Source organism: Sinocyclocheilus anshuiensis, unplaced genomic scaffold (genome assembly GCF_001515605.1).
Source record: "Sinocyclocheilus anshuiensis isolate Anshui unplaced genomic scaffold, SAMN03320099.WGS_v1.1 scaffold281, whole genome shotgun sequence".
In the NCBI taxonomy this organism is placed as follows: Eukaryota; Metazoa; Chordata; class Actinopteri; order Cypriniformes; family Cyprinidae; genus Sinocyclocheilus; species Sinocyclocheilus anshuiensis.
In genome coordinates this window covers 302,450-323,315 of record NW_015540849.1, presented here as the reverse complement: position 1 = coordinate 323,315, position 20,866 = coordinate 302,450, and the positions used below count along the sequence as shown (strand labels likewise).

The 20,866-nt window shown below is 36.1% G+C and overlaps 2 protein-coding genes across 3 annotated transcripts in view; both read left to right on the top strand.

Annotated features, from left to right (window-relative positions):
* Positions 1–14,084, top strand: part of LOC107687667 (ribosomal protein S6 kinase alpha-3-like) — a 17,387-nt gene extending 3,303 nt beyond the window's left edge. Inside the window, exons 1-21 of one of the 2 annotated variants that reach the window (XM_016485090.1) lie at positions 373–1,749; positions 2,202–2,318; positions 2,432–2,513; positions 2,670–2,750; positions 2,907–2,986; positions 3,616–3,722; positions 3,965–4,002; positions 4,158–4,300; positions 4,387–4,457; positions 4,532–4,620; positions 4,727–4,791; positions 5,979–6,081; positions 6,162–6,292; positions 6,368–6,493; positions 6,733–6,822; positions 6,914–7,072; positions 9,591–9,752; positions 9,862–9,938; positions 10,065–10,182; positions 10,270–10,410; positions 12,601–14,084. In XM_016485090.1, coding sequence (XP_016340576.1) covers positions 1,744–1,749; positions 2,202–2,318; positions 2,432–2,513; positions 2,670–2,750; positions 2,907–2,986; positions 3,616–3,722; positions 3,965–4,002; positions 4,158–4,300; positions 4,387–4,457; positions 4,532–4,620; positions 4,727–4,791; positions 5,979–6,081; positions 6,162–6,292; positions 6,368–6,493; positions 6,733–6,822; positions 6,914–7,072; positions 9,591–9,752; positions 9,862–9,938; positions 10,065–10,182; positions 10,270–10,410; positions 12,601–12,723 — 2,109 coding nt within the window. In that variant the 5' untranslated portion in view covers positions 373–1,743 and the 3' untranslated portion in view covers positions 12,724–14,084. Of the gene's footprint in view, positions 1–372; positions 1,750–2,201; positions 2,319–2,431; positions 2,514–2,669; positions 2,751–2,906; positions 2,987–3,615; positions 3,723–3,964; positions 4,003–4,157; positions 4,301–4,386; positions 4,458–4,531; positions 4,621–4,726; positions 4,792–5,978; positions 6,082–6,161; positions 6,293–6,367; positions 6,494–6,732; positions 6,823–6,913; positions 7,073–9,590; positions 9,753–9,861; positions 9,939–10,064; positions 10,183–10,269; positions 10,411–12,600 lie in introns of those variants that run through there. The other variant, XM_016485089.1, reaches the window with a different exon arrangement.
* Positions 14,085–14,275: 191 nt separating this feature from the next.
* On the top strand, positions 14,276–18,918 carry LOC107687668 (eukaryotic translation initiation factor 1A, X-chromosomal-like). The gene is made up of 8 exons (XM_016485091.1): positions 14,276–14,456; positions 16,337–16,420; positions 16,946–17,049; positions 17,243–17,293; positions 17,391–17,472; positions 17,627–17,718; positions 18,638–18,656; positions 18,837–18,918. The coding sequence occupies exons 1-7, from the start codon at positions 14,441–14,443 to the stop codon at positions 18,641–18,643; spliced, it is 435 nt and encodes a 144-aa protein (XP_016340577.1). The 5' UTR covers positions 14,276–14,440; the 3' UTR covers positions 18,644–18,656; positions 18,837–18,918.
* The last annotated feature ends 1,948 nt before the right edge of the window (positions 18,919–20,866 follow it).

The following is a 20,866-nucleotide window of genomic DNA, read 5'->3' as shown; positions in this document are numbered from 1 at the left end:
ATGAAGGAGGGGGAGGAGGAGGACAAAGGAGGGAGGAAAATGTTTTAAAGAGCATGCGAGAGTTAGGCGAATTGTTCATTTTGTTGTGATAGTATGTCCTTTTAGCAGTGGAGGCATTAGCAGAAAATGAAGAGAGAAGTGATCGATATACAGTACATTAAGGTCAGTCACACTACCATTTAAAAGTATTGGGTTGGTAAGATTTTTTAAATAATACTCTTTATGTTCACCAAGGCTGCATTTATTAGATAAAAAATGCAGTAAAACAGAAATATTGTTCAATGCTATTATAATTTAAAAGAGCTATTTTTCTATTTGAATATATTTTAAAATGTATTTTTTTCCAAAAAATTACCTACTGACCCCAGACCTTTGAACAGTAGTGTAGATTTAGTCTTGTCCCATTGTATGTATGTGTATGTGGAAAGGAGGGTTATTGAGAGTCAAGATCTTGACAAAGTGTGTGTAACACCCACGCTCACTTCCTGTTCCTGTTGTGAGGTGTCCCTCAAGTCATCATCCTTGGTCACGCTTCAGTTAAAATCTCCCCGGAGGTCTGCCAGCATCCTCTCAGGCTCCTCTTTCTCATGCCAGGCCCCCTCAGTCATCTCATCGGCTCTCAAACTTCTAGAATTTAAATTCAGTTTTAGATTAATTTGCAGAGACGTCCGCACCATTATTTAAGTACATTTTTTACCCAAACACTTTGTTGTGGATGTGACATAAATATAAGATACATATGACTTAATAATTAATATTGCATGTATTATGTAAGAATAGTACAATATACTAAATACAGCTGTGTTCAGAGTTAAATACAATGACACATTCCATATAAATCTCCATCTAATTAATGCATTTTACAGGCTGTTCTGTTCCTGCTAAAAAAGCCAGACTGAAATATTTCTGCTCTGACCCATCTCGGTGCTTAGTATCAAAATATACTGTTGCATATGGCTGTGTAAATGTATTTATGCAACCTCAGAGCAGCATTACACTGTCTGCGCAAAAGCACTTAAATTCTACTTCAGAACTGCAGTGCCAGCTTGTTTTGCAGTGTAAATTTGTCTATTTCAAAAAGGGAAATTTTGAAATAGATCATTCTGGTCGTGGATGCTGATTGGTCAATACAGTGTTACAGACATGCCAACATTCATGATGTATTAACAGCTATTAACGCGTTCTGTTGTTGGTGAGTTTATCCTTATAATCTTAATAAGTCAACTTTGCTGGATTAAAAGACCCATGTTTATGAAAATAAAATGGCTCTGTCTGTCATTGGTGGGCTTCTAACTATTCTGCCAGCTCGAAATTCTAGTGAAAGCAGGTCAGGAGAGAAGCTTTGATTATTAATGAAGTACATAGTCTCCCAACAAAACATGGTAAAACCAAGAACGTAGCAGAATAAAAAGGCTTGTTTAAGATATTTGCTCTCAAATTGTTATTGTGCACCGATACACACACGTTTCGTTTCTGACTTGTTGACACTTATATTGTCCTCCTCTTATCCTGTCATTTTCTTTCTGTCATTTTTGACCTCTGTGGTGGATATTGACATCTGTGGTCTTTTTCAGATGACATCCGTCATTCAGTTTCATTCATATTGGCAGACTGGTGTGTGCAATCTATTGATAGAACTCTGTGTGTATGACTAGATTATGAGCCAGTCCCACCCTGTTTCTCATCTCAAGTGTATGTTAAGAGAAAGAGAGAGTGAAAGAAGGGAAGAAGACGATACATGATATGAAGTTGAGTGTAGCACTTTTAGCTCTATCTAATACATATTATCATTAAGTTAGTATTTTAGCATTTAGCGTTCATCTTCTGGTCAGTTGTGGGTGTTCAGTCATTTATTCATTCAGTTAGTCAGATGGGCCTGTTTATACCCTCTGCTTCTTTTATTTGGTGTTTATTCTCTCTCTCCTCCTACAGGCTTTGGCATGCTGCTCCTCTGCTGTGTGTGTGTGTTTGCTTGACTCTCAGACCTTTTTTGGGCATGAGTTTGTATTGGCTTGTTGAAGTGATGGTGTGTTTTGACAATTGTTTTTTAGCATTGATTTTTTTTTTAAGTTACACAGCTGTGATAACTGTTTTTAAAAGAACAGAAGAAGAGACATGTTCTGTGATTGCTGGTTTGATGTTGTATTGCATGTTTTGTTGTTGACACGTGCATCCTCATACCTCATGTGTCTCCTTTATAGGATGAGGGCTTGGTCAAGGAAATTAGCATCACTCACCATGTCAAGGAGGGCTCGGAAAAAGCGGACACACGACAGTTTGAACTCTGCAAGGTGCTGGGCCAGGGATCTTTTGGCAAGGTGAACTGCTCACATATGTGAAAATCGAACGTTATCTGTTTTTTATTATTGTGTTTACATGCAGAAGCATCATTCTGTTGGTTTTCATTTAATAATGCCGCATGCTTCTGCAGGTATTCCTTGTCAAGAAGATAACTGAGCCCGATGCAGGACAGCTCTATGCTATGAAAGTACTAAAGAAAGCTACATTGAAAGGTGTGTGTGTGTTTGTATATTGTTTTATGTGTTGACAACTTCTTTAAAAGCATTTGCTGTCAGTGCATTATTATTGAAGTTGCACAAACTGAAAAAGGAAGTTTTTATAATGGGGATGTATAATGTTTTTGTTTGGGTGTGTGTGTGTGGTTTCAGTACGAGATCGAATGCGTACAAAGATGGAGAGAGACATACTAGTTGAGGTCAACCATCCTTTTATTGTTAAACTGCACTATGGTGAGTTATTGACATCCCATCACCAATCAGATTCTTACGCTTCATGGTTGTGTGTTTCTGTTGAACTTTAACTGAACTTGGAGTACAACTTCTTATTACTAATTATATTTAAATGCACGTGTTACAAATCTTGAATTTTTTCTTTTGATTCCTCAGCATTTCAGACAGAAGGCAAACTCTATCTGATTCTGGACTTTCTCAGAGGAGGAGATCTCTTCACTCGCCTGTCCAAAGAGGTGAATTACGTGTCTAGGGACAGAAAAATCCAACATGCACAAGAATTTTTTTTTTATGTTTTTGAAAGAAGTCTCTTATTCTCACCAAGGCTGCATTTATGTAATCACAAATACAGTAAAAACAGTAATATTGTGAAATATTATTGCAATTTTAAGTAAATGTTTTATAATCTAATATATTTAAAAATGTAATATATCTCTATGATGGCAAAGCTGAATTTTCAGCATCATTACTCCAGTCTTTAGTGTCACACGATCCTTCAGAAATCATTCTAATATACTGATTAGGTGCTCAGTAAAAATTGTATTATCAGTCAAAATGGCTGCTTAATATTTTTGTGGAAACTGTGATAAATTTTCTTCAGGACTCTTTGACAAATAGAATGTTTAAAAGCACAGCATTTATTTAAAATAGTTTTTGTAACAATGTAAGAATATTTACTGTCACTTTTGATTGATTTAATCCATCCTTGCTAAATAAAAATATCAATTTCTTGCAAAAAAAAATCGACGTTTGAATGATGATGTACTTGTAAATCTCATTTAAATATGAATCAACAGTTTAAAATAATGTAAGAATAGATGAAGTTCTGCTAATTCTTCTTCCCCCTTTTCATGTCTTTATGTAGGTGATGTTTACAGAGGAGGATGTAAAGTTCTACCTTGCAGAGCTGGCTTTGGCCTTGGACCATTTACATGGACTGGGAATCATCTACAGAGATCTCAAACCAGAAAAGTATGCTTCTCACCCACGTATTAAGTAAAGTGTGAGGTGTCTCGGCTCAGTACAACAGCAAAGTGCATAGTAACTACATGTTTAAGAACACATTATATACCACAAATATTTGAATAATTCTAATTCTAATCAATAAATAATTGTAATATATCCACATATTACGATGTTTCTAATAATCACACTTTGACTAACTCAATGTATTGCACATTTGCATAAGATAACTAAATTTGGATCTCTTTCAGTATTCTTTTGGATAATGATGGACACATCAAACTTACAGGTATGTGTGTTTTATCACTAATAATGATAACTTGGTATATAACAATCTTGAATGAGTTTGTCATAGTTTCAGATTAGTCTTTTTGAGCATTTTGTCAGAATCTCACAATGATAAGTCTTAGTAAGATTGGTTGTGTCTTTGTGTGTGTTTCCTAGACTTTGGGTTGAGTAAAGAGTCCATTGACCATGAGAACAAGGCATATTCATTCTGTGGTACGGTGGAATATATGGCTCCAGAGGTGGTCAACCGCAGAGGTCACACTCACAGTGCTGATTGGTGGTCCTACGGTGTGCTAATGGTAAGAGGGTTAATATTGTATTTGTATATTACAACATAATTTTTGTGTCACAGTGCAGTGATTATGATGTATTTCTACCTCCTCAGTTTGAAATGCTGACCGGAACGCTTCCATTCCAAGGGAAAGACCGAAAGGAGACCATGACAATGATCTTAAAGTAAGTCTTATTTACTCAAAACGCTGATCTTTATAATGGAGTCTTTGTACTGACGTTGGTTTCTGTGTCTCCAGGGCCAAGCTGGGCATGCCTCAGTTTCTTAGCCCAGAGGCCCAGTCTCTGCTCCGCAATCTGTTCAAGAGGAATCCTGGCAACCGCTTAGGTGACAAAAGCTCATTTTCTACTAGTTTTCCAAGAACAGGTTGTACATGCTGAGTAAATTTGGTGAATTTCAGTCTGTTCATTGATTGTTGGGGTTGGAATTTCAGGAGCCGGGCCTGATGGAGTAGAAGAGATCAAAAGACATTCGTTCTTCAGCACAATTGACTGGAATGTAAGTTTTTTTTATTTTTTTTATGACAAATAAGTTTTTAGTCAGTCATCGAATAACCTTGTAATAATCACAAGTTCCAGGATTCATTTTCTTATATGCGGAATCTAAGTTTTAAGAAAAATGTATGATTCACAGATATAATGATCTATTTCTATAAAATCATCTAAACATCCTTATGTTGCCGCTGTGATTAGAGGCTTTTTCCATCTATTAAAGGGGACATCGGATGACCGTTTTTCACAAGTTGGTATGATTTTTTTTTAGGGTCTTCATGAAAAGTCTGCCACATACTTTGGTTAAAATTCCTCAATAATTCTGTAAAACAACACCCTTTTACCTTCACAGTGACCTGTTTCATTGCATATCTCTTTAAGTGATAATGAGCTACTGCTCACCCCACCCCCCGTTTTTTGAGTATTGTTTTACCGTCAAAAACAAAACTAATCTACTGCATCCTCAGTGACTCGTGTTCACTTTAACATCCAACTACAAAACACCTGCTTTGCTTATGAGACACTGTTGTCGCTTTAGCTGCTCGAGCGTGGAGAAAACGACGGACAGCGTACTACCGGCTGAGGGCGGAAATATGCTAATACGGGACAGTCCGTCGGCGATGATGTCATACTGCTCAGAAAATCAAAACGGCTTGATAATTGAGACGGTTCAGGTTTTTTGGGGATTTAAAAAAATGGATTTTTATCATTGTAGGGTAGTTGTGTCTACACACTGCTTAGACACATTTATATGCAAACACCATGTAAAAGTGAATTTTGTATCCGATGTCCCCTTTAATATTGGTTAGATTTTAGCCAAAATTGAATATCTAATTGTGTATGTGCATTTCCTCTATTTTAACTTTTAGATTACCTTTCTGCCATCAACTGTTCACAAAGTTAATCTTTAAAGAATTAATAATTTAATCAAATTAAAATGAATATCCATTTTTCATACTACACATTATAATGTTGTGATGCCTAAATTCACTTGTACAGTTTAAAACGTATTTTTGATTTATTTACACACAATAGTATAGAATTTCAATATTGACGATTTAACAAATATAACATGAAAAAAAAAAGATTGTCTTATCAGTATCAGCTATAATTGTAACATCAGGGCACTCATTTTTATGCATTTAGTTTCTTTAAAAATATATTTTAAATTTAAATTATTTTTTCCCCCTCTAGAAATTATATAGAAAGGAAGTGACTCCTCCCTTTAAACCAGTCATCCAGAGGCCAGATGACACATTTTACTTTGACTCGGAGTTCACTGCCAAAACCCCACGAGGTGTGTGATGCAAATGTAATGTATTATATTATAATCCCAACAATCTACTGGTACTCAGTTTACTTTTTCATTTGTCCCAGACTCTCCTGGTGTCCCTCCAAGTGCCAATGCCCATCAGCTCTTTAGAGGGTTTAGCTTTGTTTCCCTTGGAGTAGAAGAGGAGAGCCAGCCACCCATTCAGAGCAACCTCAACATGAGCGGCATACTGCAGGTATCCTTGCGTCACTCACACACTTCTCTCACACCTGCAACATGGGAATAAAGTGTATGCATGTATGTTATACAGCAGCCCCACCGGAGCACGCTTCAGTTCACAGATGTATATGATGTTAAAGAAGACATTGGTGTGGGCTCTTACTCCATCTGCAAGCGCTGTGTGCACAAGAGCACAGGCATGGACTATGCAGTCAAGGTAAATATATCTCTACATCTGTTTTGTTACTGATGTCTTCATGGTTCTTATAGTTTTATAGAGAGCTGTGTTGGCAGTTCTGATTGCTTTGTCAGATGTAAAAGAGGTGTGTCAAAGTATTAATTGGTTTTTCCATGTGTATTCATCATTACCCTTCACAAGTTTAGGGTTGGTATGATTTTAAAAGAAGATTCTTTTGCTCACCAAGGCTGCATTTGGTTTCAATGGTTGGATTGCAGATTATCAGTAAGGAGAGGAGAGATCCAACAGAGGAGGTTGAGATTCTGCTGCGTTATGGACAACATCCCAACATCATCACTCTGAAAGACGTGAGTGATTGTTTGTGTGCCTGTAGGACACTTATAACCGGAAAGTCTCAGGTTTTGTCTCCTGTTATTCTGAGTCTTTGTGGGTTTATAGGTATTCAATGATGGGCGATCGGTGTACCTGGTCACAGAGTTGATGAAAGGTGGAGAACTACTGGATAAAATCCTCCGACAAAAGTTTTTCTCTGAGAGAGAGGCCAGTGCTGTCCTGCACACCATTACAAAGACTGTTGAATATCTGCATGCCCAAGGGGTAAGAGCATTCTCGCACACACAGCAAACATTACTGATTAAGATTTAATTTAGCCAGGATAATTAAGTACACTGTTACACCATTGAAATGTCTTTTTTGGTGTGCCTTCAATCAAACTTGTATGCATCATTATTAGGGGACAAGCACCGAAGGTGCGTAGTCACCTATTGAAACCGTTGGCGTTATTATTATTAGGGGACAAGCACCAAAGGTGCGTAGTCACCTATTGAAATTGTTGGCGTTATTATTATTCTTCCTCTTCTTCTTCCGCCGCAAGTCTATGGCAGCCCATAGAACCGCTTGCGGGAAAGTTGTATAATTTGGCACACTGATAGGGGACAGTCTTAACATTAACCACAGCAAGTTTGGAGTCTCTAACTCCAACTCTCTAGCGCCACCACTTGTACAAATTTGCAATATCTTTATGCTAATAACTTTTGAACCATAAGGCACAAATGGGAAATTTTTCCTGTGAATCCTTGTCTCATGCCGAGTCGAATGAACACCAAAATTCAAAGATCGCAAGGTTTAGTTTTTTCGCTATTTTTAATTGTTCGTAAAACTTACTCTTTCGAACTCGTCCTAGACAGTTTGTCTGATTCTCACCAAAATTGGCTCAGATCATCTTCAGACCATGCTGGCAAAAAGTTATGGAATTCAAGTTGATTTGTCCAACCGTTCTCGAATAACGCACGAAGGAATTCTACGAAAAGCACGTAAAAATGGATGTGAGGCCATATCTCCGCAACGGTTTGGCGTATTGAGACCAAACTTGGTGTGTGTTATAACAAGCATGTCCTGAGTCTACCTGCAGTGTTTCGGCGCAGTGCCCCCTAGTGGTCAGGATATATGAAAAATGCATATTTTTGCTTATAACATCTGAATGGTTTGGCCAAAAATAACAATGTGAGGCTATATCTCCGCAACGGTTTGGCGTATTGAGACCAAACTTGGTGTGTGTTATAACAAGCATGACTTGAGACTACCTGCAGTGTTTCGGCGCAGTGCCCCCTAGTGGTCAGGAGATATGAAAAATGCATATTTTTGATTATAACTTCTGAATGGTTTGGCCAAAATTCAAAAAAACTGGTCTCTTTAGATTCGGTGCATCATGCCGAGTCGAATCATACCAAATTTTTCCATGTCAGCCATTTTGGGCGTTGGCCATTTTGAATTTAGTCAAAAAAATGTAATATTTTAAGAACACTTAGACTTTATTATTACGAAAATCGGTATGCATCTTCGGCACCGTGCCCTGATGGAACACAAAAATTTTGGGGTCAAAAGTTATAAAGCAATTTACAAAAATGCTATGATATCAAAATATTCCTTGGCTTATGCCTACTCCATCGATACCAAATATGCCAGAAAAAGCTGAACTTCCTGTCCGCCATTTTGATTTATGTTGAAAACCTACTTTTTTGAACTCCCCATCACTCGTTGGTCCGATTTTCACCAAAATCGAGTCAGATGATCTTCAGACTGTGCTGACAAAATGTTATGGATTCCGTGTCGATAAACGAAACTGTTTTCGTACAGCGCCACTACAAATTTTAAGCATAGTGCCAAACTGCATCTGAGGCTGTATCTCTGCGAAGCTTTGACATATTTGCACCAAACTTTGTTTGTGCCATTGTCACCTCACACTGACCATGCCACATCAATTTGGTAACAGCGCCACCTATTGGTCAAGAGTAATAAACCATTCATTAACCATCAATAATTACATTCATAAACATGCTAATAACTTTTGATTGCATTAGCCTATTGCAATGAAACTGATATCGAAATATTCCTTGGCTTATGCCTACAACATAGATACCAAATTTGCCAGAGTAAGCTGAACTTCCTGTCCGCCATTTTGATTTATGTTAAAAACCTCCTTTTTTTAACTCCTCACCACTCGTTGGTCCGATTTTCACCAAAATCGAGTCAGATGATCTTCAGACTGTGCTGACAATGAGTTATGGATTTCATGTCGACAAACGAAACCGTTTTTGTACAGCGCCACTACAAATTTTAGGCATAGTGCCAAACTGCATATCTCTGCAAATATTTGACATATTGACACCAAACTTTGTAAATGCATTTGTCACCTCACACTGACCATGCCACATTATTTTGGTAACAGCGCCACCTATTGGTCAAAAGTGATAAGCCAATAAATCGTATTATTAATGGTTGTATTTATGAATTTTCAGCCATTTCAATTACAATCATCCTAAAATTGCTTTTATTACTCATTGTTGCATTTGGTCTGATGCTCCATGCCATGCTTAGCTTCTCAATTTGCCTCTGGAGTGCTTGGCCCCCGTGATTGCTGCTTGCAGCTATATTTATTATTATTTTTTGTTGTTATTTTTATTTATTTAAATGCATATTTTAGATGTATATATTTATTATGAGTTGTTATGGTTCATAGATATGCACTTTGGTTATTAAATAAATATATATTTATTTAAATATTTCATACTGTATATTTGTTATCAAGGTAAATAGATTGTCACTTTGCTTACAGGTAGTACACAGAGACCTAAAGCCCAGTAATATCCTGTACGTGGACGAATCAGGCAACCCAGAATCAATCAGGATCTGTGATTTTGGTTTTGCCAAACAACTCAGAGCAGAAAATGGACTGCTGATGACACCATGCTACACTGCTAACTTTGTTGCTCCAGAGGTACCTTTTGATTTGTTTTAGATGAGAGCCTAGATATATCTATATTATATTATTTTTGTAAGTTATATTCAATACTCTGTTATTATTTGTGTTTGTGTTATCCCCTCAGGTCCTGAAGAAGCAAGGCTATGATGCAGCCTGTGATATCTGGAGTCTTGGAGTTCTCCTTTATACCATGCTTACAGGGTACTTTAACATACTATACAATTCAGATTTTCTGCATGCATTTTTCTGTTGCATATAGATCTTGATTTAGTTCAAAAACAATATTCATATCAGTTTAAAAACTCACCGCTCTTATCCATCCTTCAGGTTCACTCCGTTTGCTAATGGCCCGGAAGATACACCGGAAGAAATTCTGGTTCGGATTGGCAGTGGGAAATTCTCGCTTTCTGGAGGATATTGGAATTCTGTATCGTTCGAGGCTAAGGTTGAAGGCCCTCCTTTTGTTTATCAGACTTCCTTAGCCTCATGTATATGTATTTGATGTATAGTCTTTAAACCTCTTTGGTGACAGGACCTGGTATCAAAGATGCTTCACGTTGATCCTCATAAGAGATTGACTGCTGCTCAAGTTCTTCGTCACCCATGGATAGTCAACAAGGACCAGCTACCAAAATACCAACTTAACCGCCAGGATGCACCTCATCTAGTGAAGGTTTGCTTTGCAATAATAGTTTCAAATGTGAAGCTAGCAATTTGAATCATGGTGTCATTGTCACCCCAACAGTCCTGTATTATCATTATAATTAGGGCTGGGCAAGTTAGTGCGTTATCACTTTAATTAATTAACGCCGACAATTATTTTATCGCGCATTAACACAGTTTTTTTATCATTATGAAAGTCCGTTGCTCACTGGCTCTGAATACACATACAGACAAACCATGGGTCACAGGAGGGGGTGTTGGGATGTTGATCGGTACTGGCTTGGGATGGGCGTCATCACGCATCTCAACCAACGTGAGCATTTGGGGTTGGCCTAAAGATAGGGCTGCACGATTAATCGAATGCGATTGTCATGCGCATTTTGTTAGTAAAGCCGGTTCTGTAATCAGCAGTAAATCTTCATCACGTGCTTTCAGATGGAGCAGCATTTACTACACAGAGCCGTAGTTCACTGACAAGTTACGCAAAAAAAATCGCAGACGATTTTATTGCGCGATTATGAAATCGAAGAAATCGTTCGCGATAATGACAGCTGTTTGCATAGCTTCTCAGTGAACTACGGCTCTGTGTAGTAAATGCTGCTCCATCTGAAAGCATGTGAAAATACCACATTTAATAACATATTTTTACTCCAAACTCACTTCATAACGTCAGTCGAGTGTTTGAAAAAAATTCTTCTGTGAGATGATGTGGCTTCTTTCACAGAATAAGGCACGCAGCATATTTCATAGTATTCTAAGCAGTGATAAAGGCATTGCATTATAAATATACTTTATTTTAATGAAAATTATAATAATAATAACTCCGATAAACCATATATTGTCATATTGTCATTAGTCACGTTGAATCAATAAAAGCAGTTAAATCTTCTGTTTATCCAGCTACCGCTATAGGCATTTCCTGGGATTCTGCGAGGTGTATTTGGAGATTCAGCGCGAGAGCGCCCTCTGGCCTTTGGATGGAGATTTACTGCTGATCACAGAACCGTGCTTCACTGAAAGATACGCATGACAATTGCAGCTTCTGTCGAATCGCGATTTCAATTCCATTTCGATTTATCGTGCAGCCCTACCCAAAGACTGCAGCAGCGCTCACATGAACGCTCCCGATAAAATAATTTTGGCTAAACAACAACATTCACAAACCACTGTTCCCTGTTATTTTTAACAGAAAAGCAAGCATGGGCTGCTGCGTGCATGCCATGGCTCCCTTTATTATCACTAAAAAGCTGACATCTCAGTTCATCATGATCTCATAGCTGTTATAACACAATGAATATATGCACAATGAATCTTCCATAATGTCTACACTTCGTGTGTTAATGAGAGGATTCGTAAGCACGCAATTTTCAGCACTGCGCAAGAACTTTTGAGCGGTGAGTGGATTCTAACTTAAATACCTTCCTGAAATCAACAGATCTGTGACTGTCTACATTGCTCAATGCGGCAAACACGTGTTATAAATAGAAACTGTCTATGCTTGTGCATGTTAATCATTTTTGTTATATTAGTTGTTCTTGTTGCTTTTGTGCAATAGATGAATAACAATTTATATATTGTGTTTAGATATCTTATGTTTAGATATGTCTATTTTGCGGGAGTCCCGCGAACCATTTTCTTCTCCCGCATCCCGCGCACACACACGAGTCTTTAACTGTCCACACTAGCCCATCAAGTGTTGTCCCACGCCGCACTCTGTTGCACAGCATTGGGTCCCGCGATAGTGCAAGTCTCTACTTGGAAGGTGCCTGTTATAATGTTATGATCTAGGCTCTGGACTCTGAGCATAACTTTTTTTCTATAACAAACTAGACAAAACGTTAATGCCCTGGCAGTGGCAAATAGCTTTGGTTTTATATTTAATTTGATTACATTAATGTTTAGGTTGGAGTTTACAAGAAATAATTTAACTGCTACTATGTAAAGGGAATACTGTTGTAAAAAAGCACCTTATTTGTTTAAAGTGTTTGCAAACAAATGTTATTTCACTTTTGTTCATATAGCAGTACTTTTAAAATAAAAGCGCGCAATACACTACTTTTGAATTCATCATTACATTTTGAGCATAACAATGCGATTAATCGCAGAAAATCATGCGATTAATCGCGGTTTTTCATCGTTACCCAGCACTAATTATAATACTTAATGCTCCTGTTCTTATTATTTTCCCCTTTTATCTCAGGGAGCAATGGCAGCCACCTATTCAGCCCTGAACAGAAATGTTTCTCCCGTTCTGGATCCGGTGGGATGCTCCACACTCGCTCAGCGTCGTGGTGTCAAAAAGCTGACCTCTACTGCCCTGTGACCGTTCAGATTTAAACCCCAAACTACAAATGGCACATAAATGTGTGAGATGTATGGTGGTTCTACTGTCGTCATGGAATGGCAGCCCAAACCAAAAAAACAAACACTTTTTTTTTTTTAGTTCTTGTCATTGATGCATCATCATGTAGAATATTATAAAAAAGCTCTTAGGAGAATATTAAATTCATGTACAATTGTTTTATGAAAACACTCTAGAAATGTACTTCATATGGGATTATATATGAATATGAAAATATGTGTCTGTGTGGAGATAATGTATGATGTTAAGGGGCTGTGATTCACAGTTTGTTTTCTGTGTTGTGGTGGTGGTGATGTCATGTCTAGCGATTGCATGGAGCCGTACTATTTCTAGTATTATTATCTGATCATAGCTGTGCCCACCCTCTTCAAGACAGACCTCATGTGCTGAAATGGCTTACTCAAGCTTTTCCTTTTGAAAGAAAGAGCTGTCAGTCAGTAATGCCACTACACGCAACTGTAGATGGTGTTTAAACATGGTGCAGTGTTGAAACAATTTGTGAAATCAAAGAGAACTATGCAAGTTAACTTACAATCCTCATTGTATGTCCCTAGAGATGTAGTGTGTCACAAACCAAGAATTGTGTGTTGATATAGTGTTTTAATTGGGCAAAGTGGTCCAAAAACCCTTTGTCATGCACATGTGTCTTAAAGGGCATTTGATTTGCAAAAAAGGCAATCCAAATAGTGACCTCATTCTTTAAATCTTCTTCCTCTCCAGCAGACAAATACCCTTCATATAAGAGCTACTTATATGAGAACACTTGTATGCTGTATCTTTCATAATGGATATGGTAACATAATGTAGGAGATGACGGTAGATGGATATATAAGGGCAGTTTTTTTTTTTTTTTTTTTTACTGGGAATGACCAATATACTGCTGTCTTACGCTTAAGTGATTCCTAACACTCCTTTTATTGTATTTCTTGATGTTCATTCTCTTCATGAAATTAAAGGGAAATATGCAGGCTATTAACCAAGATTGTTCCAGTTTTCTGAATCATAATTTTAAAGACTATTCAGAATGTATTATTTTATACCTGGCAATGAACTGTTTTTTTTTTATGTTAATGTATATGTATCTACTGTGTGTGAGGCCACATGTTTGGTGAGACTCGGGCCACAGACGACGTCTGCATGTTCTGGAATTAATTTACATTAATTAGTTAAACTGTTCTTTTTTTATTGTTGCTACTGTATTTGAATAATAACAGTGCAAGTGAGAAATATGTCCTAGTGATCTCTTCTGGCCACTATCGTGTAACACTGGCCATGTAGTTTTGCAGCACGGTTGTGCTTGAGAGAGCAGGTTTTTACCCCTGTATTCAAAAACAATCTGATTAAGTTTAAGTAAAATAAATCTTGCAATTCAGTTTTATGTTTTTCTTCGAATTACTCCGCAGCATTGAAACCTTTAAAATGTATTGTCCTCAATGGACACGTTCTGGCGCTTTGTATTTCCAGCCCAATGAAATTGTGTCTTTGAGAGTATAAATAAAGTTTTTATGTAAAATCGTGTTTTGCGCAGGCGTGGATTAATGCTTAAGCGGAAGTCTTCAGAAAAAAAGGGAGAGGGAAGTTATTTGACATCCTCCTCCTTGAAACGTAACAGTTCTTTATTCAAATACTTTGTTATACGACATCACCGAACAAAGACAGCAGTATTTGTAATCCGAACATGCCAAAGAATAAAGGTAAGGGAAATATAACACTCTTTATTGTTTGAGCAGTTGTTGACGGAGCTGAGTGAAGTCGCCCGGCCTGCGCGAGCAATGCGGCCGCAACGTGACCAGCACCGGCGCTCCTCACTCGAACCACGAGCTCTCACAGGCGCTAAGCGAGCCGTCGCTAGTTGAGCTGTAGTGTATTTTTACGATGCTGACACTGATGTGTATAACCAGACCGTTTGTGGCCTGTAAAGTTACCCTTTCTGTGTGTTGCATCATTACGCTGGTATGCGGCGACAACTGCCTTTTGTATGTTATTTGTGTGTAATTCAGTTAACTGGTTCGTTTAAAACAAACAAGCTATTTTATCCTGCATGACGGGCAAATTTATGGTATATTAACCAGGTTGAAGTCTGAGTCTAGGGATATGCCGGTATCAAATTTTCAGGTTGCGACTAATTGCTAATGCTTTTATTACGGTATTATCACGGTATTGAAATTTAGTTTTAAAAAAGTGCTGTCATAATACAGTATAACAGGTTTAATAACTTTTTTCTTATAACAAAAATAACTGAACATTTAAATGCAATAAAGCAATACAGAAAAATGTATAAAGTTAAAAGTTTTACACCGATGAAAGTGCAAAAGAACTATAAAGACCAATAGGTATCCCTTTACAATAAGACCTCATTAGTTAACCTTAGTTAATGCATTAACATTCACAATGAGCAATAGCTACATTTGCTACAGAAGTTATTAATTATTAGTTATTAAGTCTTAGTTCATGTTAGCTCATTAAATAACACAGTTGCAACTTTCGATTTTAACAACGTCTTATTAAATATTGGAATACCTAAGATTAATTCATGTTCAGAAGAATTTTTCATTGGCAGTTTATGTTAACTAATGTTAACTAATGAAGCCCTAATGTAAAGTGTGACCGAACAATAAAGAATCAGAACACTTTCAAACAATATCTAGGGCATGTTGTAGTCCAGATTAAAATGTAAAAAAAGTTTGAAAATAAATAGCCTATTAAGTCTAAATATTTAAGTATTTGGTGCTGTGATGAACATCATAGCAAATACACAAATCTGAATGGCTCAAGTTTAAGTCTGACATAAAATAATAGTGAGGAAATTACATTTTTTTTGGTGTTCGTAAATAAAACAGGTTATTGGACTTTACCTCAAAATCTAAAATTGTCACTCTATGTCCCCTGATAATATAATAATAATAATATAGTCTAGAAATATTTAATGCTTAATTTTATGATAAAAGCCCAGTTTTGTAGAGCAACCTCTGGCTTTGGAAAGGTGCTATAAAAGTAAAAAAAGATGATTATTATCATTATTATACTTCAAAAACCTGTTGCTTCATATTTGATAAATGTTAACATTTTTATTAATAAATAAAAGAATACTTCATCACGTAAACCTAAGTTGCTTCAGTCCAGTAAATGTTCATCTTGAAATATTGCTAATGATATAAAAGTTATGTATGTTTAAGATTATTAAAATGTAAGATTATGTATGTTAAAGACACATGCTATGAATACACTAAAAGGAATTATACTAAAAGGCCTTGTACTTACTAAAAAAGTATAAACTACTATCAATCAGAGGGCAAAAGGAATGTATCATTCTTGTATCAGATATGGTACAGCAGGCTGTATAGGGTTAATGTGAATATTCTGAGCAAAAATAAAGGCCTGTCAGCTCTATTACTACATATACAGTGTGTCACGTGTATGTAAATAGATGTACAAGGTTTTAATTGAATCCAATATTGTAGCTTTTGGAAAAGGTTATATCCAGGATGAGAGAGGGAACTGAAATATAGGGGAAGATCTAATATCTGCTTATTACGGTACAAGATAATTCAAAGTGTTAATTTCATCTCTGTAGGTAAAGGAGGTAAAAATCGGCGGCGTGGTAAGAACGAGAATGAGTCAGAGAAGAGAGAGCTGGTTTTCAAGGAGGATGGCCAGGGTAAGGAAACATACACACAACATGTGGGATCGAATTCAAATCCGCCAATAGTTTGGCCCTCTGTATATGATGTGCAAATAAATGACAATTTTCACCTCATCAGTCTTTTCTCAAAGGTTTGGGGTCAGTAAGTGTGTATCATATTTGATAAATGTTAACATTTAAAATAAATAATTTTAAATGATTTCTGAAGGATTATGTGGGACTGAAGACTGTAGTAATGATGCTGAAAATTCAACTTTGCCATCACAGGAATAAATTACATTTTAAAATATATTAAATAGAAAACATTTAATTTAAATTGTAATAATATTACTCTTTCTGTTGTATGTTTGTTTGGTTCTTCCAAAAACATTAAATCCTATTGACCCCAAATGTTTGATCTATAGTGTGTGTGTGTGCATGTGTGTGTGTGTGTGTGCGTGTGCATGTGTGTGTGTGTGTGTGTTCGCGTGTGTGTGTGCGCGTGTGTGTGTGCAAAGAAACCAGTTCAGTTATCCAAGAATTACCTTTGTCTTGTGCCAGAATATGGTCAGGTGATAAAAATGCTGGGAAATGGACGGCTAGAGGCCATGTGCTTTGATGGGGTCAAGCGACTCTGCCACATTCGAGGAAAGCTCCGGAAAAAGGTAAGCTGATGTTAATGATCTGTAGGTTTATGGATCCGAATGACTGTCATATTTCTATGGCTGTATAGATAATTTGATGTAATTTTGCTCATTTTACCTCTCTTATTTCTGCTTACCTAGAAGACAACCTAAAAAGGACACAACTTTTTTTTTTCTTGCCCAAGTATTAAACATACTGTCATATCTCCTTTAGGTTTGGATCAACGCATCTGACATAATCCTCGTTGGTCTTAGAGATTACCAGGTAGGTTTCTTTTTTTTTTTTTTTTTTTTGCAATTTGTCAATTGATATTTTATTATGAAATGAAAAGTTTTTGAATTCTTGAATATGTATTTCACAGGATACCAAAGCAGATGTCATTTTAAAGTACAATGCAGATGAGGCCCGCAGTCTTAAAGCCTATGGAGAGCTTCCAGAACACGGTGAGTCTCAAACTGGCCTTACTGATTTCTGTTTACTGGAAATGTTTTATGGAAATGTCATGGTACTAAAACAAATCGCCCACAATTGTAAATGTCAGATGACGTAGATGCATGCAAGTGAAGACTCTTGGCTAATCTTCTTTCTTTCCTGCAGCTAAAATCAATGAAACTGACACATTTGGACCTGGAGACGATGATGAGATTCAGTTTGATGATATTGGGAGTGACGATGAGGACATTGATGACGTACGTGTTTGATTTGTTTTTATCATGACACTTTTTTCTTTCTTTTTTATAAGTGACAAATATCGAAGTGCTGGAATTTTGAGTTTCTATTGCCTGTATTACTATATTTCTGCTGTACTAAAAAACTAATATACACTAATATTCAAAAGTTTGGGTGAGTTTTATTTATTTATTTTTTAAATGAAGAAATTAATACTTCTATTCAGCAAGGACGTGTTAAATATCACACAGTAATGTAAAATGTTACAAAGATTCCTACTTTCTAGAATCCAGAAAAAAATTGATCAGTTTCCACAAAAATATTAAGCAGCATAACTGCTTTCAACATTGATAATAATAATAAAAAGAAATGTTTCTTGAGCACCAAATCCGCATATTAGAATGATTTCTGAAGGATCATATTACACTGAAAACTGGAGTAATGATGCTGAAAGCTACATTTTTAAAAATGTTATAATAGAAGTGTTATTTTAAATTGTCATACATTATTACTGTTTTTACTGCATTTTTGATTAATTAAATGTAGTATTGTACAGCATAAGGGGCTGTTCACACAGAATGCGTTTTTCCATTCCAATATGCTACTTTTCCATTGTAAATGCACTAGACAGACGTGTATGACCATTAGATGCAAAGATGCATTCTGTGTGAATGGCCCCTAAGAGTCTTTAACAACATTAAGAAACTCTGAAGAAAACTGAAAAAGTCTTATTGACCCCAAACCTTTGAATGGTTGATATAGATGTTGATATGCATAATTGATCAATTAACCATAAGCAGTAACTTTATGAAAACCAAATGGTTTAACTGTGTCTGACTGCTCTGGTCTCTCAAGCATCTCTTTTAAGGTTAGAACAACATACGGAAGTGTTTGGAAAAACCTGTACATTTATGTGTTTGTTTCTGCCCTCTCTCACAGATCTGAGTCACGACTGCTGGTGGGTTATATTGTTTACACTGAGAGGAGAGAAAACTTTCTTGTTTGGGAAAAATTGCAGCTTGGGCATAACTGATGCCCCATATCCTACTGCAACCTCCCTCAGAGAAACACTCGGAGGCTTACTGCTTATCTCTATCTGTTTCTCTCTCTCCACTTTCTCTCTCTCATCTCGCTACAGGTCTTCTCCGAGCATTCTGACTGTCACAACAATCGTGCCCTTTCTCATTCAATGACAACCACACAACACAGACTGCATGGTTTTGTTATGATTTTAAAGTATTTATATTGTATTCCACTGTATGTAGTGGAATTTAAAATGCAAAGAAATCCAGAATTTACAATAAAAAGTCAAGCCTTTTATCTGTTTGGACTGAATTTTATTTCTTGTATAGTTGCTTTCTTTTTTTCTGTATTATATTTTCTCCATTTACACTGTCTCTTCATGGAATTTGCATGCATTTCTGCTGTGCCTGAAAAAAAAAAAATAAATAAATAATGATTTTTTTTTTATTTTTTACATTTTTTGTTTGGTTTTGTCCCCCTCAGTTTGTACGGAATGGAAGTAGCAGTAACCTATTTTGTCCACTAGTTGGCAGTAGGAACTGAAATGACTATTATCTAATTTCTTTGTTTTCTAATAATGAGTTGATTACAAATCATACAGTCATAACCGTAGGTAGATATTTCTGTCCTTGAGGTTTACAGGTTCTGGTTAAAATGGCAATAGTCTCGATAAGTATTAGAGGTTTTCAGGTTCTGTGTAGAATACATTTTTTTTTTTAGACCTTAGTTTGGTCACGCAGTAGTAAGTTTGGATGTTGTCTGGAGTCGATCTTGTCTACTGTTGGACTAAGAGAAGTACTGACCCACTTCATTTGGACTCGTTACTGCCAGTCCTGCTGCCCTCCGGCTGTATCGGACTGCCACGTTTCATCCATATCACAAGGCCCATCTCCACAGAGGAGACCCAGCAGTGACCTCAAACGTCGCGGTTAGATACCTGTGATGCAGTGTTGGTCATTTGACTGCTACTAAATGTTTCTTTTGACCCCTTTTTGAGCAAATTTGAAGTGTAAATGAGGCTTTTCACACTTAAAATGGTTAATTCTGAAAAATAATTAACCATGTTTTACACTGTTCATCAAGAATCCACGTTACAATTAAAACCCCTAATGTCATCGTTCTTATTGGCATATTTATGAGGTCAGTGGGATTGAATGGACAAATATAGCTAGTGAGTGCACGCTACCTGCTTGTCCATCTGGAAAAAAGTGTGAAAAAACACACACACACACACACACTATGTATACATACAGAGCTGGGTAGTAACTGATTACATATAATCTGAATTAGCCTACGTAATCAGATTCCAACATTTAAGGACATTTAATTAGATGAAATTACATTTTAAAATACTCGTAATCAGACTACAGTTAGGCTACATTTTATGGGTTACATGATTATTTATTTAGTCATTTATTAGAGACTTTTATCCAAAGCGACTTACAAATGAGGACAACAGAAGCAATCAATTGTAGTATTAAAACAACTAAAACAGATCCTAAACTAAAAGCTAAAACTTTATAAATACTACCTAAACACATTTTAAAAATAAAGAGATTAAATAAAAATGACAAATGCATACAACAAAATTTCAAAACTTAACATTTAAATGAAAAACAAAAAAAATAAAGCTAAAAATTCAAAATATTAAAGAACAAAAGGTATGAGTATAATAATGATTCTAACATAACACTAAGCCAAACACCAAAAAACCAACTACATATGTATGTACAACCATACACACATATATATATATATATATACACACACATTTATAAATTCAATATATTTCATTTCCATTTAGTTTGAAGTATTAAAATAACTCAAATTAAATAAAACTAAAAACTTAATAAAATACCTATACAGACAGAATAAATTCAGACATAATGTAACTAAAATTAAAATAAATAACAAATACAAATAATACAAATCAAATGACAGTAGTTTATCAGTAATCCTAAAAATAACACTGCCAAACATGCATGCTAAAAAACAACAACTTACTTACACATAGTAAGAAATGGTTATAAAAATTGAAACAGGCGAAACAAGTAATAGGAAAGAGGAGAAATAAAAAGCGATACTTCTTACACTTATTACGATTACACAATAGCAATAATTTTTCAATAATCAACTACTGAAAAT

What these genes read in the sequence shown, in the direction of transcription:
- LOC107687668 (XM_016485091.1), top strand. An exon ending in TTTCAAGGAGGATGGCCAGG is followed by an intron (nt 16,421 to 16,945) that starts GTAAGGAAACAT and finishes GTCTTGTGCCAG; the next exon opens with AATATGGTCAGGTGATAAAA. An exon ending in TTGGTCTTAGAGATTACCAG is followed by an intron (nt 17,294 to 17,390) that starts GTAGGTTTCTTT and finishes TGTATTTCACAG; the next exon opens with GATACCAAAGCAGATGTCAT.